Source organism: Vombatus ursinus, unplaced genomic scaffold (assembly GCF_900497805.2).
Source record: "Vombatus ursinus unplaced genomic scaffold, bare-nosed wombat genome assembly UNPS02014798.1, whole genome shotgun sequence".
Classification (NCBI taxonomy): domain Eukaryota; kingdom Metazoa; phylum Chordata; class Mammalia; order Diprotodontia; family Vombatidae; genus Vombatus; species Vombatus ursinus.
Genome location: NW_020954576.1, coordinates 73,844,762 through 73,858,001, shown reverse-complemented (window position 1 = coordinate 73,858,001; position 13,240 = coordinate 73,844,762). Strand labels below are relative to the sequence as shown.

The 13,240-nt window shown below is 36.8% G+C and overlaps 1 protein-coding gene across 5 annotated transcripts in view; it reads right to left on the bottom strand.

Moving 5' to 3' along the window:
* The window catches only part of LOC114050146 (serologically defined colon cancer antigen 8 homolog), a 268,476-nt gene that overhangs the window by 84,472 nt on the left and 170,764 nt on the right, over positions 1-13,240 (bottom strand). For all 5 annotated transcript variants that reach the window (XM_027871749.1, XM_027871748.1, XM_027871747.1 and 2 more), the window contains one exon: positions 5,753-5,884. In XM_027871749.1, coding sequence (XP_027727550.1) covers positions 5,753-5,884 — 132 coding nt within the window. The remainder of the gene's footprint in view (positions 1-5,752; positions 5,885-13,240) is intronic.

Sequence of the window (13,240 nt, the reverse complement as noted above, 5' to 3'; positions counted from 1 at the left end):
CTGGCAGGCACAGGCCCCTTTCCACAAATGAAGGCCCCAGGAGGAACTTACAAAGGAGGAAGGAGGAAGGAGAAAGGGGTCTTCTTCCTGGTAGAGGTGAGAAGGTTGTAAACGGGGTTGACTGTCCCAAAGAAAAAAGGCTCTAAGAGCTAAGAGAAGTTCCAGGATGAGAAAGCGACTGAAGCATGCTTCTGAAGTCCAGAAAGTCAAGAGCAGAGCCAGGTATGGCATTCTGGTATAGTGGGTTCCGGTCCTAGTGCTGTCATTTGACTGGCTGCTATGACCTTGGGCAAGTCATTTATCTACTCTCGGTCTCAGTTTCCTTGTACGTAAAATAAAAGTTGGGCTAGATGAACTCTAATTTTATGGTACTAAGAATGTGATACAATAATTCATATTTCTATAGTGTTTTAAGGTTAATAAACCATTTTTATCACCACAACTCTGAGTTAAGGTGCTGCAAGTATTATATCAAGGAGGGTGCACTGGAGTCAGCTCTATTTGGCTTATGAGAGCCAACTGGTAAGTTTTCAGACTGAACATTTATACCTCAAAAATTGACAAATGCTACAAATCAAGACTTGATTTATTATTTTGTTAATAATGAAGATTAAATTTAAAAGTGTGTGTGCATACATTTTTTTTCCCAGAGAGCCTGGTTGCTAAACATTTACCAGCACACTCTTAATTATATCTCCTTTTAACAGATGAAGAAACAAACTTAGAAAGATTAAATGGATTGTCCATAGTAACAAAGCCAGAAAAGTTCAGAGCTGAGTTTTGAACCAAGGTCTCCTGATCACACATATAACGTTCTTTCCATTACATTATGTAATGCCATAGGGACACTATGTAAAATCATCTGATTATTATCTGTGGTGTATGTGCAGTCATCTAAAAACGTTTATTCAGGATTGACTATGTAAAATCTAGTGTTAATCATTAATGTTAACTAGAAGGAAGTAGAACATAGTCCTTGCCCTCAAAAATCTTACAATTTAAAAAGAAAATGATCCATCATACATAAAATATTTACATAAATATATATGTATATATACATATATGTGCTTACACTTGTACATACATGTGTATACATATATACACATACATACACACATATATGTATATACATGTACTCAGTGGATACTGAAGTCAATGGAGCTGAAATTCTGTGAATGGACCAATGGAATGACTCTGATTCAGGATTGTCAAGGAAGGGTTTATGCTGGAGGTGAATTTTAAGTGGAGTTTTGGAGGAAAAAGAGGGGTAACAGTTCAAGATTGGAGAGTACTGATCTCACAGAAGTGCTTTGGCTAAGATGGCTGCCTGAAGGAAAGGCAGACTACTAACCAGCTCCTACATACCTACTCCAGCAAAAGCCTCAATTTGTACCAGACTAAATAATGATCAGGAAATCCAATGAGAACCTATTGTAAATGACTTCTGTCCCAGAGTCACACAGAAGCCTGAGAGCCTTAGGAAAAGGGATTGCCATAAAACCAAGACTGCCTTCCACTGTAACCAGAGGACGATCAGAGATGCCCACAGCCTATGAGGTCAGGTGTCTGGAGACAAAAAAGAATGAAGGGCTCCCTTAAGAAAGCCTCAGAGTGGTCAAAAACCCCAGGGTGAGAACCCCGGATGTGTCAGAGAGCTGCAGCACCTAACCAGCATAGAGAGGCAGCCCTCAGACTGTGATACAGTAAGCCAAGGATATCTGAGGTCCCTAACACTTTGCTCTGAGACACCAGAGAGACCTCTGAAGATCCTAAGTGCTGATCCTCAAGATTCAGGAACATCTAACCCTGGGAAATGCACGACAGCTCAAGAACCCAGGGTACTCAAGATGAAACCAAGCAGAGCTTGTCACCCCACTCAAAAGTGAAGCTCAGCCCTGGCACAAAATCTCAGCTGAGGAACTAAAGTTGGAGAGACAAGCAAATCAAAGAAAACAACACCCAGTATCAAAAGTTATTGCAAATCTAGAGATCCCCCAAAAGAAGGGGAGAGTAACTGCATCACAACTACAAGTAGATACTAAAAGGGAAAAAAGGTTTTTGTATAGGTCTACACAAATACTCAAAAGAAATGAAGCAAGAGATAAAAAATGAAATAAAAGCTCTTGAAGAAATAATTAGAAAGAGAATAAATAGCTTAAAAGGGAAAGTGGTAAGCCTTACTCAATAAAAAGATACCCCGCAAACCAAAACACAAGAACAGGGTAAAAATGAAAAGAACTGGAAATCAAAGAGGTGTCTTAGATTACCTCTCGTACAATCAGTGAATGATTGAACAAATTTGGTCTTATGAAGGTAATGGAAAACTATTGTGCCATAAGAAATGATGGAGTCAATTTTAGAGAATCTTGGGTAGTATGAACTGATGCAGAATGAAATGAGCAGAACCAGGAAAATAATTTATACAAGGGCTACTGCAGTGTAAAGAAAAATAATTTGGAAAGTCTTAAGAATTCTGATTAAAGAAATGACCAATCATGCCTCTAGAGGATCTATAATGTATGTTTTTCACCTCCTGAGCAAGAAGCAATAGACACAGGTGCAGACATACATTTTTGGATATGGCCACTACACGTGTACATTTGTTTTGTCTGACTATGCTTATATTTTAGAATTGTTCCTCCCCTCCACCCCCTTATTATATAGTTGAGGAAGAGGAGCAAGGGTAGGATTAGCAGTAGTGATTGCCCAAAATATGAGGACTGTCGGAAGATCTTTTAAAATGCCAAAGAGAACAGAAAGAAATTCAGAAGGAAGCACAGACAAGTAGGACAGTTTCCAAAGTAGTATGGAGATGCTATATAGTTTTTAAAAAAGCAAATGGTATGAAGTAGAGATTCACAGTTTAATAGAAAATCCTCTTTTTCAGCTGTAAGGAAATGTTCTTTTTCTGCTATTTAAGTTCAGAATAAAAAAAATACAAAAAATACATCATCTCACGAGGGAAAAAAGACTGGAGAGTACTTCATGCAGATTAGGAATGACACATACAAGTTGTAGATAACTGAAATAACCCTTAGGGTATGGCAATCAGGTATTGTAAGTGTTCAAGGTGGGATATGACAGGGGATGAATATTGTTTAATTCAGGGGTTAGTAAGGGCAGAAAGCAAAGGGTTTAAGGAAATAAGAAACAATATAGGAAATTTGTAAAATTCACAACCAAAGACTAGTAATCAATGGCTCAGTGTCACTGGGAAATAGCTGAGAAAAACTGCGACAGATGTAGGTAACATGCTGAGAAGAATCTCACAAGGACTGATCTGAGATAGATATTATTTACTGCTTTTATCTATGATACGGATTAAAGAATTGAGAATATACTCATTATGAATGCAGGCACACTAAGCTGGGTGAAGATGTTAACAGCTCAGAAGACAGAAATAGAATGAAAAGTGACTGTAACAAATTTGATAAATTATTCACCAAAAAACCCAAGATACTGTTCAATACTTTAAGTGAAATATTGCAAGTCAAAAATTCAATAAACTTTGGGGCCAGAAATAAGCTACATAAATGTAGACGGGAAAGGATAAGCATAACACAAATCCCATTCTCTCAGTGCAATTGATCTCAAGTAGATAGCAGGAAGGAAAAAAATCAGTGAAAAGCAAAGTTGTTTGAGAGCCCTTCAGAGTACAGTTCGGGTATTACCTTCTAGAAATCTAGAAGATGTCTTTCCTGATTCCCTCATCTCCAGTTTTTCGAGGGCTCTTGCTCTCTTGAAATTACCTTGTATAATAACACATATACTTTGTATTTACTTCTCAGCATGTCTGTTGTACCCCCACAGGTAAATGTAAGCACCTGGATGGCTACTACTGGCCTCTTTTGATCTCTGTATGCCTGACACCCAGCACGGTGCCTTGGATATAGCAGGTGCTTAAAAGAACAGTGCTGCATTTGTTGTTCAATCTGAGGACATAGGTTCAACACCTAGCTCTTCTGCCGACCCACAGGATCTTGGGCAAGATGCCTCTCTCTGGGCATCAGCTACCTCATTGCAAAATGAGGGAGTCCGACTGGAATGACTCTAATTGTTTCTTCCAGCTTTAAATCCTAGGGTTTGTTGTCAGAAAAATTCGTTTCTTGAACACCAGTATTTCTCTAGTGATGCTGCCTGATTTTTGTACAATAACCCAAAAGGTAGTAGAAAGGTGCACAGAACACATAAGCAAGTTACTTGTGTCTGAAACATGACCTAAAAGACATATCTGAGGATGTACTCAAAGGTGGGCTGGTTCTGTAGTAGGAATGGTAGATAGGAAATAGACAGCCTAGTGGTGCATTGTCATATTTATGGTACTAAAAGAAACAGGAGGAAAGCTTTTGGCATACTTGGAATTCTTCTATCAAGAATTTATGGGAAAACATGGGCAAGAATAATACAGGATGAGGAGGTGGTGGAAGTAGTGGGATCTACATCACTGGGTAGAATATCCCATACCAATGAAATCCTGAATTCACCAAAGTACAATAATAAAAAGCACCGTTCTAAGCACTGGAGATGCAAAAATGATATTCAATACAATCCTTGTTCTTAAAGAGTTTATAAGCTACTTGGGGGTGAAACATACAAAAGTATTATAACATTACTTGGAAAAGTATCATATACATATATACATATATATACATATACATACATACATATATGTGTATATATATATATATATATGTATATAGCACAAGGGTAAAACAACCCACCAATAAGCATCGATAGGCATCAATATGCCAGGCATTATGATAAGCATAGGAAATAGAGCAGAAGAAGAGATTCAGGGAGGAAAGAATCATTTTACTCGGGAATACTAGGAAGCTTTTATGAAAGAGGTGACACAGAGATCAAGTCAGTGTTAAGTAATTTTAAGCTTTGAGAACACTGACTGAAAAAGGTTATTTGATATAAATATAAAATAACTTATTTATTTATTTCTTTTTGGAGGCAAGCAGGGTTAAGTGATTGCTCAGCATCACACAGCCAGTAAGTGTCTGAGGCCAAATTTGAACTCAGGTCCTCCTGACTCCAGGGCTGGTGCTTTATCCACTGCGGCACCCAGTTGCCCTTAAACAACTAATTTAAAAGAGGCAATACAGATAACAATAACAAAAATTTATATAGTTCTTTTAAAAGTATACATTATCTCACTGGAGCATAACAACAAATGAGGTAGAGAGGTACTTCACACATTTTTCACCCATTTTACTGATAAAGAAGCTAAGCTGATTTATTTTTGACCACAAAGCTACTACACTAAATATATAGGTGGGACTTCAACCAAGGTCTTCCTGACTGCCAGTCCAGCACTCTATACGCTATCCCCTCAAATAAAGAGGTTGCTTGTACAAAACAAAATAAAACAACTGCTGAATAAGAAAAGCAACCTGTGGTCCATATCAAAATGGGTTTATCCCATTAACCATTTATTGGTTAAGAACAGAGTTCATCCAATGAGTAACACAGATAAATAGTAAAATTAACCTACAAAAGCACTGCATATTGAATATTATTCTAAGTCTTCAGAGAATAATGAAAATGAATTCCTATCATTATATAGGAAAAGAACAGCTTAAGCGTGGGCAGGTAGATAATCAAATTACAGGCAATGATGATGTGGTGTCTTCCTCTAAATATAATAAGGAGTATGGTTCTAACTATTACTCAAGTGCCATCTTGTTTTCTCCAAACATAATAAGTGTAATATAATGCATGGGGACTGATTAATAGAACTTACTACCTTAGCTTCATTCTCTCGTGCATTTTTCCATGCTGGATACACTGATCTTCCAATTCATTATTTCGTTTCTGCAGTTTTCCCAGTTTTTCCATCATGTGTTTGTTTTCTTGATCTAGATGGGAAACTTCACACCTAGAGAAGTAAAATCAGAAAAGGTGATTCTAGCTAGCTTTCGTATTTTATCATGCCTTCTTCTACCAGATACTCTGGAAGGTAACCTATCCTCCATACTTAAAGAAGCAAAAAAGGTTTAAATCAGTATAGAAAAGCACCACCTGAGAAGACAAATGACAAATCAGAAATATTAGTGGAAACTGTAATGCCTAGTGAAATTCTTTGTTAACTATAGACCTAAGAAAAATGCTGGATGGATGGATGAATGAATGAGATACTTACTCTAAAAGTTGCCTGTCCTGGCAAAAATGTCAGATGTGATTATGACAACATCTCTTCCTTTTATATTTTAAGTAAGTGTCACCAGACTAATTTCTAGAGCAATAAGTTTTGAAACTCATTCGAGAAATGATATTGGGGGTTCTCAAGATGATGAACATTTTTTAAAAGTTTTCTCTTGAAGAAGTTCCTACCTTGAGACAATATTTTTGGAGAAAAAGAAAATTCATTAAGATTAAAATATTCTTCTAGGTCCGGAGAAGAATTTAGATTTGTCCTGGACAACCTTACCTGATGAATGACTTCCTCCAGCCAATCTTCATACCTTCCACCAGCAACCCCTTGTTTGAGCTGTCCCTGATGCCTGGAACAGTCTCTCTTCCTATCTATCATATGACAGTAATAACATTCTTTCCAACAGAACCTGAGATAGTATTTAGGGAACTCCCAGTGAAGTAATGCCTTCTGATAGCATATATTGGCTGTTTGACTGTTTGACCCTGGCCAAGTAAGTGACTTCACCGCTCAGAGATCCACACAGCTCTCTATGGTTCCAAGTGGTAGAGCTGGTGCTGGGCTACAGTGCGGGAGTGAGGAATTCCTCAGCAGGGAATTCCCAATGCCAATGAAACCAAAAGTCTAGAACAAATAATAATGATGATGATAAATATGTAATAAAAATAAGCATATAAAATAACAACATACATATAACTATATTAATATAATCATTGTTACAGCTGACTTTATGTAGTACTTTAAAGTTTATGTTATTTCATTTAAGGATCATCATTGCCCATGGTATCGAATTATGTCTTGCCACTAGACTCCCAATGACCCTGGAGGAGAGAGTAGGGCAGATGACTTTGCACAGCCTGGCCTTGCTTAAATCCAATTCACTTGCAAGTCAAGATATCACCCTCCTGATGTCATTGGTCCCCTTTGAGAATGAAGTACAAACAATGACAACAATTTCATTTAACCCTTAGAACAACCTTGTGAGGTATCTATTTTATAGATATATATCTATATCAATATAGATGTATTACTTCACCTCTTCCAATCATACTTCAAAACTCAATTAAAACCCCAACCTTACCCATTCTTTAAAATGCCAACACACTTAGTAATTGACCCCCTGGGTCCTCCATTCCCTTTGACAAGTGTTTCTTCACTTCTATCACCTGATTTTTTAATCAGATCTCTCTTCATTAGACTACCAAGGCTGGAACAATACCTGCATTCTGAAGGATAGCAGATAATAGCTGGCCTTTATACAGGGCTTTAAGGTTGGCAAAGCACTTGACATTTATTATTTCACTTCATCTTCACAACACTGCATTGGTTCTATTATTACTGCCATTTTACAGACAAGAAAACTGATATAGAGAAAGGTTAAGTGACTAAGGTCACATAGTCTGAAGCAGAATTTAAACTCAGGTCTTTCTGACCCCAAGTCGAATAGTCTACCCAATGAGCCATCTTGCTGTCTTAAGAGTGATCTTCTATTCTATTTGTCTCAAGACTTCTATTGTAGCTCTGTGCTCTATGCTCTGAAGAAAAATTACTTTTTGATAATCATCCAATAAATTCAAAAAATATTGAGTTGGAACTCTGGTTATTATAATGAAATCAACCACCTTTCTCTGAGCCTTTATTTTTTCCATCCATAAAATGTCAACTAACTGCATGAACCTCTCCAGGAAGATAAGAGGATTTAAAGACATAAGGGACCTTGGGGAATCATCTAATCCAATTCCCTCATTTGTAAAATGATAGTGAGAAGAAAATAAGCTCTTGGGCTTTACTATCTCATTTGAGACTCAGAGCAATCATGTTGGGGTATTGTTATGATTCTCATTTTACAGTTGAGGATATGGAGGTGGAGAGAAATCAAGTGACTTGCCCAGGATCACACAGCTAGTAAATGTCTGATGCAACATTTGAACTCAGGTCTTCCTGATTCAAGCCCAATGCTCTATCCACGGTGCCACCTAGCTAGCTATAGAGAGAGAATACACGTCCCTCAAGGTTGGTTGGTGAAGAAGACCCTTGACATGGAGAGAAGCAACAGACTAGGACCTTTCCTTTCCCAAATTCCAATGAGTAATTCAGACAGTGTATTCAGGTCTGATTAGAAGGACTGTTGCTTACTTAGCTGTCCCACAATATGACTGCTTTCCCTGGGGAGCTCAGGGACTATTTGAAAACTTTATGTGTTTTTATATCTATTTATGGACTTCTGAGAGTCCTTTGTATATTCTTCATTTTTCATGGGGTTAAATAAAGTCACATAGCTGATTTGCACTTGTTATCTTGAATGTTTATACAAGAGCTACAACCCTGCTACCCAATTTGGGAAGACCTAGACACAAACTACATCATCTTCCCACTTCTCCAAGTTTTAATCTCTTGCTATGTACTGCCTCCCTTCCTGCTGCCTATAAACTGGCCCCATTTCTTACATTCTTTAAAAAAAATCCCTCACTTGAGTCTGTCATACCTACAAGTAATGGACTTTTCAAGGTTGTTGTGAGAATAAAATGAGATAATATTTATAAAATGCTTTGCAAGCCTTGTAGGTGCTATATAAATGCTAGCTATTATTCTATATTCCTCCCTTTCACAGCCAAACTACTAGAAAAAGGACACATTTTCTGTCTTCTCTCTTTTCACTCATTTTTCAAACCTTACATATTCTGGCTTGTCAACTCAACTAAGATGGTCAAATTCAGTGGTCGATCTTTCTGTAGCATTTGACACTGCTGATTCTCTCTGGGTTTTCATGATGCTATTTTCTCTTCGTTCTCTTTTTTCTTGTCTCGCTATTCCTTCAAAGTTGGGGGTTCTTAACCTGGGGTCCAAGGTCCTCTAAGTAATCTATAGATATAGATTCAAGGGAAGTCTGTAAAACTTAGATGGACAGAGAAAGAACTATGGAGTCTAAATGCATATCGAAGCATATTATTTTCTCTTTTTTGGTTTTTCTTTCTTGTGGTTTTTTCCTTTTTGTTCTTATTCTTCTTTTACAACATTACTAATGTGGAAATAGGTTTAATATGATCGTACATGTATAGCCTATATCAGATTGCTTGCCATCTTGGGGAGGGGGAAAGGAAAGAAGGGAAAAATTTAGAACTCAAAATCTTATAAAAGTGAATGTTGAAAGCTAAAAATAAATAAATCAATAAATTTTTTAAAAAAGACTCAAAAAATAAAGTAAAGCACTATGCCACATACGTTAGCTATTAAAAAAAACTTGGATGGGAAAAATACGCATATATTTCAATATAACTTGTTTCCTTTGTGATCTTATGTACTTTTATTTTTAAAAAACTTTATTATTATTTAAAAACATGCTGAGGATGGGTCCACAGGCTTCACCAGACTGCCAAAGGAGTTTATAACACACACAGAAAGGTCAAGAAGCTCTGTTCTAAGTCTTCTATGTACTGCTTACTCTAAATGTGGGTATCTTCCAAGATTCTGCCCTAGGCCCTCTTCTCTTCGTTCTTTTTATTTTCTCTCTACAGTCTCTCCTCAACTCCTCACTCTACATCACCTCACATATCAAATCAGTTGCCAAATCTCGCCATTTCTATTTCCACACCAAATCTCACCTGTGACCCCTTCCCTTTTCTCACTCAACTACCATCTTAGTTCAGGCCTTAATCACCTCTTGCCTAGAATACTAAAACAGCCTACTAACAAGTCTCCCTGCCTCAGGTCTCTCACCACTCCAATCCATCCTCCATACTACTCCTGCCAAAGTGACTTTCCTTAAGCACAGAACTGACCAGGTCACACTTCCACTCACTCAACTACAGTGGCTCCCTATTTCTTCTAGAATTAAAGCCCTTCACAACCTTGCCCCAATTTGATTTTCCAGCTTCACTGTTCATTACTTCCTTTCAGACATTTGTATATCCAGCAACATTGGTCTTCTCTTTGTTTTTCACAGGTAATATTCGTTTCTCTCAGCAACCTCCATGCCTTTGTACTAGCCATCTGCTATACCCAGAATCTGCTCCTTCCTCAGATCCACCACATATAATTCTATCTTCTTTCACAACACTTCAAGCACCACTGCCTTCTATGTTGAGGACTTTTCTGACTCTCCCCAACTGCTAGTGCTTTCCTTTCCAGATAATCTTGTACTTAACTGCTTCACATTTATTTGCATTTAGTTTCTTTATATACTATATATGTATTTGTCTCCCCCATTAGAATATAAGCTGCTTGAGGGAAGGGATTGTTTCATTCTTTGTACTTGTACCCTCTGCACATAGTACAGTGTCTGTGCCAGTCAATAAATGCTTGTTGACTAACTGATGATCTCATCAGCTCCCATGACTTTAATTATGGTCTTTCTATGGAGGACACTCAGATTTACATACCTAGCCCTACTCTCTCTCTCTCTCCTGAGCTCCAGCCCTGTATCATTTCCATTAAGGCCATGCCAAGAACACAGCAAGAACTTAATATTTTTTTCATTAATTTATTCACTCATTCACCACAAAATTCTTATTGGATATTTCCATCTGTATTAATTAGGTATCTCAAACTCAACACATTCAAAATAGAACTCATTGGCTCAAGTTTAGGACTATAGATATATTCCTATCAAAGTTCACTCAAGATCCTACCTGGAATATTAGAGAGCTGAGATTGAAATCAAGAAGACCTGGATTAAAATTCTGCCTCTGATACTTACTAGCTATTTGATCCTGGGTCACTTAACACTTATGGGCTTCATTCAATTCCCTAGGACTAATCTACTAAAACAAAGATGGGTTGTGATGTACCTCAGAGAAGAGATCTCCCCAAGTGGACAAAATCACAGATCACTGATGTATGGGCAGGAATATGTCGATAGATCACATCTATTCGTGTTAACTTCATTTTATTAGATTTGGCTAATATGGATTGGGGACTTGGAAAGTCACTTCCTTTCCAAAACCCATCTGGACAACATATTCTCACCAAAACCCATAGTCTTTCAGGTAACCCACCTATGACCAGGGTTTTGACTATATTTTCTCTCACCAATGTCTCCTCATTCTTATCTTTAGTTTGAGCCAGGATTTTTCTAGTTATTATCACAAGCCCTGTACAAAAGAAGTAGCAGCAAAAATTCTATCACAGATTAACAGATGATTGCAAATCCATTAATTATGATGTGGAGGGGATAAATGAAAAGGAGAAGATATCTGGTCCTTTAAATACACTGTGAACATATAAACAACTTACTGGTATTAGTTGTGATGTAGAGGTAAAAGCACAGAATTTGGAGTCAGAAGACCTGTGTTCTAGTACCACCTTTGTGACCATAGGCAAGTCATTTCACCTCTGAGTCTCAATTTTCTTATCTGTAAAATGGGAATAATAACACCTGTAACGTCTACCTGACAGAGCTATTGTGAAGTTCAAATGTGATAACATTTGCAAAATGGTACAGTCATGTCAGATCTCTCTCCTTCCTCAGATTTCTCACAATGGTTGTTCTCTTTGAACCCCTCCTATGAACTTGATATATTCTAAGTTGTATTAAAGTTATTTATGTGCCAATCTTATTTCCCTCCTCTACTAGAAGCTTCCCTAATGGCAAGGCATATGCCTAGTTTTATTTCTGCATCTCTAGTACCCAACATAGTCAGTATCTTGTCCATAACAGATATTTAATGGGTTCATTTAATTGTAGTGATTGTAGTTACCAGTCAATTTTTCCAAGTTAAAGAGATATTTCAGGGAAAAAAAGAGTGCATATATTTAAAGACTTTATACTAGTCTACTATTTGTGATAAAATCTAATTCATTTTGAAGTTTTTAATACATAATTTGTTTTTTTCTGACTTTTTTATAAAGTAGCTAAATTTATCATTTAATTGCAATAACACGTGTTGCAAGATAATATTTTATTGCTATAATTAGAATTACGATGATTGCTTTTTAAGGGGTTTATATCACCTTAAATTTTTATTCTTTTAGATTCTGGTTTATTTTTTGGTAACTGTTTTCATGGGCCAATGTTATTCTCCTGCTGTAGAGTGTAATTTATGTTTTATCCCAAGATAACATCAACCAAACATGCAGGAAAAATAGTTCAACCGAGTGTGTGTTCTTTACTTCAATTAAACTCACACAGTTGGATACCTACTGTTGCCAAAACAGTAATATAATTTATACATTATAGTCCACACAGTAAAACTACACTAAAAGTCATTTAACAATATTTATAACATCATAAAATACAGTGTTAAAATATATGAACTGCAATATGTACCAAAATTATAAAATTTGTTTCTCATCATCAGTGATTAAAACCAGGATCATTGCTCTAGCTTCAATACTCACAACCCTGGTGACAGATTAGAATTCAAATCTTAATGATCAATTTACAATTAACAAGATAGAAGTGAAACAAATTAAACCAACCATTATATATAATGAGACCCAATGGACTCCCATTGTTTCCCTTAATTATCAAACGCAAATCACAAATACACAATGGGCAGTATCAGCCATCAATCCACAGGCCTAGCAACTCAGAAAGTGACGATCACAGGGGAAAAAAAAAAAGAATCAAAACCACGTAGACATCAGCTATCTGCCGTTCTTTTACACTTATAAACATTGAAGCGTGGGGTTGGGGAGGGCAATCAGAAGAGCAAGGCTTTTGCTCTCCTCTCCCTCTGTCTAGGAAGGATGCTCTCCAAATTGGTGTACCTTTCAAAAGTCTTCTAATGTTAGCTTTTAGACCAATGCTAGGTTGTACTACTGATTCATATTTGTGAATGATGAGGAGAGGAAGTAAGCTGTCTTTCATAAAGGAAAGCTACAGTGACAGACTGACAGCAAAATGTTTCCTCCCTTGGAAACAAATATGATTTTAGCATGCGCTAGATGTGTCTGTTGCGATAGCTTCATATAATAACGGTAACATTAATAATGATGAGTATAACAACAATAAAATAAAGATAGCTGGCATTTTAATATCTTTTTTTAAAGGCTTTTCACATATTCACTCGTATTTTATCCTTGTATTTTTATCCTTGTGAGGTAGGTGTTATTAATAATAATAACAATAATAGTTAACAT